Source organism: Nelumbo lutea, chromosome 2, assembly GCF_056320005.1.
Source record: "Nelumbo lutea isolate HS-2025 chromosome 2, American lotus-T2T, whole genome shotgun sequence".
In the NCBI taxonomy this organism is placed as follows: domain Eukaryota; kingdom Viridiplantae; phylum Streptophyta; class Magnoliopsida; order Proteales; family Nelumbonaceae; genus Nelumbo; species Nelumbo lutea.
In genome coordinates, this window is record NC_142685.1 from 56,249,966 (window position 1) to 56,256,041 (window position 6,076).

Consider the following 6,076-nt stretch of genomic DNA (forward strand, 5'->3'; position numbering starts at 1 on the left):
TCACATGCATTTTCTATTGGATTGGGTTCAATGGTTCAGATGTACCTCATTTTATTTGCATCCCTACATGCATTAAATGGTTAGGATTATGATTTTTGAACTATCATTAATCCAGACCGACAGACCATGCAGCCCAGTTCAGAAAACAGGTCACCAAATGGATGGTTGAACCGTTGATTCAGAAGCAGGTCACCAAAACAGTTCGGTTCTGGGTCGGTCTTAAAACATTGGTTAAGATTTTGACAATGTCATATACCAACTCCATCGATCGGAAGTGGGCAAAGACATGTGATGACGCAATTAGTGTGGTGGGTTTTGCCCATAGACCAGATCCGAAATGCCTTCAAAACTGAATCCGGATTTTCCATAAAGTACAAAGATAGATAGATATCATAAGAAACTTCAAAAGCAAAACCTAGGCAAACTAGTTTCCTAATCCTCTCCTTTTAAAGTCTTTTAACTCTTTTAGTGGGAAAGCGATTGTTTCAGTCGTTTGATTGTCATCCTAAAATTCCACGTGGGTTCATAGAGTTAACATCTGTCCCCATAGAATGCGTCCCAAAAGCGCGCCTTACATACATATCTCAGCGTGCATTGAGAATATCTTACGTTTTTGGGGCGCATTCTGTGAGGTAGATTTGAACTCCAGTTTATATTTGCCACGTTAGCACCGACGCAGCTCGGACGTAGACCTCCATATTTGATTCCGGTGCCGTTAGAACTCAAGGTTGTGGTCCCCTTGATGATCGACACGTGTAGCAGAAACGACGGGATCACGGTTTCGGGATTGATGAAAAATCGTTCCCTTCATTGCTGCCAGTACGCTAGACGACAAAAGCTTTTGAATCGTCTATGGTAGTCGGAGTTGGACTGGGGCCCACTCCTCGTCAGCAAATCATCAGATCCTATCTGTTTATCTCAATATCTCCCATGGTCCAACGGCCGCCAGCTGTTTCTCTCATTTTTAATTCTCGGAATTGTCCTTTGTCGTCAATGTACAATTACCAAGGAATCGCACAGCTTTCGGGATAACACAAAGGAAATTATGGTCATTTCATTCTTCTTCGAATACAAGTCGGACCGATAGTCTGATAGAAGCGGTTTTCCCGCCGTCCCATCGACTCGGTAGTTATAAAACGGATCCCGTCTTTGACTCGGAAAACGCAACTCGCTTTTTTACAGTGTTTCACACGGCACCGGCGAAAAAGGAGGGGAGGAAGAACCCTTTGTTGTGCGAGAGTTTCGGTCCATTGCCGGTACGTAACAACAGATTTTTGTTTATTTTTCACTTTTAATTTCTTATCTGGTTGAATTTCTCAAGGTTTTCCGGTAAGATCTGATGTGTAGCCTCGTCAAACCTGAGAGGGATCAACGATGACCAAAGAAGGGAATGGAAAGGCCGTAGAGGGGGATTTTGTTTGGTAATTAAAGAAAAATTAAAAGGTGGTTCATTGCTGTTCTTCTCAGGGAGGCTTGTCTTTCCCCAAATACCCTATTCATCTAATCTGAATTGTGGTGTTTGGGGTTATGTAGTATTCGATACCAGTCACAGTCGCCGATTTTCAATGAAGTTCGTGGTTTCGTTGGGTTAGAATTGTAGCTTTCTTCTTAATTCAGTTGGGTTTTGCTTCGTTTCTCTTTTGGTTTGATGAATTTCTTTTTCCATATTATGGATTTCAGATAAATAGCAACATTAGGTAGAAGAAAAATAAAATTGAAGAAAATGGAGGCCCGACCGTGCAAGGGGTCCGAATATATTGAATCTGCTGAGAAAGATGAGTCACTGATGGAGCTAGGATTTGGGGATTTTGGGTATGTGTCGTTCAATTCATTGCCTTTTTTTTTTTCCTTAACTGGTGGAGCTGCGATTTCAATGTCTTGGGCTTTCTAAGAATAAAAATGGGTCGCATAGGTGCACGCATTACAGAAGGCGATGCAAGATTAGAGCCCCTTGTTGCAACGAGATCTTCGATTGCAGGCATTGCCACAACGAAGCAAAGGTGATATTTTCGTTTTTCTAATGAAATTATTTTTTAGTTTGCATTTTGATTTCAGTGTTTGATTTTAATTTTGAGGTGACCTTTGAACAGAACTCAATCGATGTTGATCCACTTGATAGGCATGAAATTCCTCGCCATGAAGTTAAAAAGGTGAGCTTTTTCTTTTTCTTTTTCTTTTCGTCAGTTGTTTTGTTTTTTATTCTTCCACCAGTCAGCGATAAAGCCCTTCACTACCATTGGTGGAAATGGGTAGGGTTCACAGGGAACCTCTCGTTTTTACCTTTTGCTTTGAAAATGTTGTCTGTGTCTCCCAAAAAGGTTGCCGACTTGTCAAAAGATACCAATCTATGGATAAGGCTTATCTGTATTCTATATCTTTACTGATTCATATTAACTCATTTTCCTTCTTATTTTTCTTTTTACGCTCTCCGTCTAAGGCACACATACAGACAAGACGATTTTATGGTCATTTTCTATTTTTGTGGCTGTTAATTTTTATTTATCAAAGAAACCTTGATGCATCGTTTTCTCTATGTTCTTTCATTTTCAGGTCATATGTTCATTGTGCGGCACAGAACAAGATGTAAGCCATCTAAAAATTTACTCATAAACAACTAGAAGAAAAAGAGAACGAAAATTAGGATTGGAGATTGATCTTCGTGGTTCTTTATCATTCAGGTTCAACAAAAATGCATCAACTGTGGGGTTTGCATGGGGAAGTACTTCTGTGAGAAATGCAAGTTCTTTGATGATGATGTAAGCTTTTGGAAGAATTTCTCAACACAAATTAAATTCCTTCTCCTTGTTTATACATCTAAATAGTTTTCTTATAGAACAAATTGGTTTCTTATTCCAGGTCTCGAAGCACCAATATCACTGTGAAGAATGTGGGATCTGCAGGTTGAACACCTGGCCTGTTTTGTTTCTTTTTCCCACTTTCCTTTCTAATTCAATTTGAAAAGAATTGTAGGCACAAGTTTTCATGTAATTCATTTCCTTTGTATTTGTCTTTTCAGAACTGGGGGACAGGAAAACTTTTTCCACTGCAGTAAATGTGGTAAGTAATAACATGCTTCTTGTTCCAGCATTAGCTAATTGGGGTTCTTTCTGCAGTTTTCATGTACACCATTTGACACTGCAATTTCAAAATTCCTATTTTAGGATGCTGTTATTCAATATTGTTGAAGGATTCACACCGTTGTGTTGAGAGAGCAATGCACCATAACTGCCCTATCTGCTTTGAGGTAAAGATTGAAATAAGAAAGCAGGACCCATGTTGTTTTTCTTTCAATTGATTGCATTTATAGATTTTACTAGTTCTGTACAATAATGCCACAGCCTTAAATCATGCTTACCTATTAGAAACGCTTGTGGTATTACCATTGTGCAAGGCACAGGTGCCAAGTAAAAATTGAGCAAGACATTGGAAAATAGAATTGGTGCCTTATTATTGAATGCATACTTTCTCATGGCACCTTATATAGGAGTTTGAAGTGCTAAAAGCTGACTTAAGCTTTGAAGATCATTAACATCATCATCATCATCTAAGCCTTATCCTAACTATATGGGGTCAGCTACATGAATCCTGTTTCACCACTCTGTTCTGTTTAATGCCTGTCAGCATGGTTAAATCCATTAATTTGGAGGGGGTACCAGTAAAACGAGTTCACTTCTGCTGCAATGCTTTATTGTGATCCCCAATAAAACATAGATATATTACCCTTTTGTTTTAGACTCAAAAATCCAGAATGATTTGTTTTCTATTTGATTGCTGGCATTTCTGTTGCAAGATGCTGCAACTGTGGTCATAAACGTATTAAAGGAATAATCATTCTAGAAGGCTTAGATCTTTGATAATCTGGAGGCTCAGTTCTTCCATTTCGTTGTGCAGTACATCTTTGATTCAACTAAAGACATCACTGTCTTGCCATGTGGACACACAATACATTTGGATTGTCTCAATCAGATGAAGCAGCACTTGCAGTAAGTATTTTTAAAGAGAAGATCAGTTAATCTTAACCATGCACAGCTTTCTAAAGAAAAAGAAGTGGCTCATATTGAATGCCACCTTGCAGGTTTTCATGCCCAGTGTGCTCAAGATCAATTTGTAACATGTCCAAAGTGTGGGAAATGCTCGATCAGGAGGTATATTGATCTTATGCCAACTTAATTTGTTATTGTCATATGCATGCTTATATCTCCAATAGCTACTATCTTTTTCTGACTGTTTTTTTTTAAACACTGAACCCAGATTGCTTCAACGTCTATGCCTGAAATTTACCAAAACAAGATGGTAAGAGGATGACAATAACTTAAGAATGTGCATTGATATTGATGATATATGGTGATCAGTCCCTAAATCTTCTTCTTTCTGTTTTGTAAATAAACAGGTGTGGATCTTGTGCAATGATTGTGGATCATCATCCAATGTAAATTTCCACATTGTGGCACACAAGTGTTTAAGCTGCAAATCTTACAATACCAAGCAGACCCGTGGAGGTCCTGCTTCATGCTCATCAAGCATTTCAGAGATGGTTAGATAAAGGCTGCATTTGCATGATCAGACCTTCCCATTAGGACTGTTCTAAAGATGGGTTTGTCTTCCTTTGACATGGATGGAAAAGCCATGATGAGTGTATTTGAATGGGCAAATATGAAAACAGGGAGGAGAAAATGAAAGTGTCCATTCCTTCAACATTGGCTATTCTTTATTTCACTTGTCGGGGAAGGGGGCAGAATTTGTTTTCTCAAAATGGTAAATTAATATCGCTACTGCGTCACCAGGATAGCATATATAGCTTACACCCATTCTTGTCATTGTGCGTGGTTTAAAAGTGTTCCCATACTGATCCAGATAGTTCACATGAGTTGCTTATTAAATTCTGGGAGGGCAAAATCCAAGGGAATAGAGGTAAATTTAATTTATTTGGTTCACTAGAGTTCATGCTTGGGCTCAAAGGAAAGGACTGACGCAAAAGAAGAAACCAGAGGAGGCTATAGAGCCAAACAACACAAATGGCAGAGAACATCCTATATGATTTTGCTTATCTCATTTATTTCGGGAAGAACCTGTGCATAGTTTACATATACCTTCCAAATGCATTCTTTCTTAACCTTCATTTCTTAGTTCTCTATGTTTGTGAATGCTACTTCTAGCACCTCTCTTTTTTTTTTTTTTTTTTTTTGTATCAGACATGAACACAAGCTCAGCATGGGAGTTTTGACTTCTTTATTATCCTGTTTTCAACAATGTTTGCAAGCCGTTGTTTACCCAGATGGTTGGAGTAAGTGCTTGATCTGTCACCTGGAGAAAATTATGGGTTTGTTTTACCTGAAACGGGCTAAAAGTTCCTAAAAACCCTCCGACTAGGTAATAAAACCAACCTGAATCTGAATGATCAAATTGGTGAATTCTTTAAACTTCAAACCATTCACATGTCATAGTTAGAACCAATTGATTGAAATTAAAATTGTATTTATATATAAGGGTTCGACTATGATAAAGGAAAAAGTGAAAAACTTGTAACCAATTAACCAGTTTCATAAAATTGGTAACCAATCAGGTCAGGTGGACCAATGATCCATCACCTGGAGAGAAAATCAGGTCATCTGTTGGGTTTTTAAAAGCACTGGTTTTTCAACATCACAAGAAGGAAGAATAATCTGAAAGCTGTCATTCTGTCTAGGGGTGGTCATGAGTCGAGTTCTTTATGAGTTACTCGAGTTTTGCATATTAGGTTATTACCTGACAGTCCACCAGAACTGAAGTAAAACCCAGGAATGATCCAAAGGATGACAATAAAAAACTCCAATTATCCGAATTAAGGAGTAGAAATAATTCCATAACCTTAATGACAAAACAGGATTCATGTAACTGATCCCATATTTTTGGGAGCTTAGATGATGGAGATGATGAAATAATCTCATAGCTCCTAGCTTTGATCAGATATGATGCACAAACACCTGCCTAAATTGATTCATATTCCCAGAGAAAAAAAGAACGCAAATATGGTTGAAATTCTCTGAATTTTTCAATCAGTGATATCTATATTCTGTTGTAGATGGATTGTATGGCT

At 38.1% G+C, this 6,076-nt stretch overlaps 1 protein-coding gene across 5 annotated transcripts; it reads left to right on the forward strand.

Annotated features, from left to right (window-relative positions):
• The first annotated feature begins 951 nt into the window (after positions 1-951).
• LOC148870863 (E3 ubiquitin-protein ligase RZFP34-like) lies at positions 952-5,119 on the forward strand. Of its 5 annotated transcripts, none has more exons than XM_088969778.1 (14): positions 1,100-1,256; positions 1,348-1,587; positions 1,681-1,812; positions 1,913-2,000; positions 2,091-2,150; positions 2,551-2,583; positions 2,679-2,756; positions 2,857-2,900; positions 3,017-3,057; positions 3,162-3,244; positions 3,892-3,983; positions 4,076-4,145; positions 4,252-4,293; positions 4,391-5,119. In XM_088969778.1, the coding sequence occupies exons 3-14, from the start codon at positions 1,724-1,726 to the stop codon at positions 4,541-4,543; spliced, it is 873 nt and encodes a 290-aa protein (XP_088825904.1). In that variant the 5' UTR covers positions 1,100-1,256; positions 1,348-1,587; positions 1,681-1,723; the 3' UTR covers positions 4,544-5,119. The 5 variants fall into 5 exon arrangements, with proteins under 5 accessions (XP_088825905.1, XP_088825904.1, XP_088825907.1 ...); XM_088969781.1 differs by having other exon boundaries at positions 1,348-1,570; XM_088969780.1 differs by having other exon boundaries at positions 1,169-1,256; positions 1,322-1,570.
• The last annotated feature ends 957 nt before the right edge of the window (positions 5,120-6,076 follow it).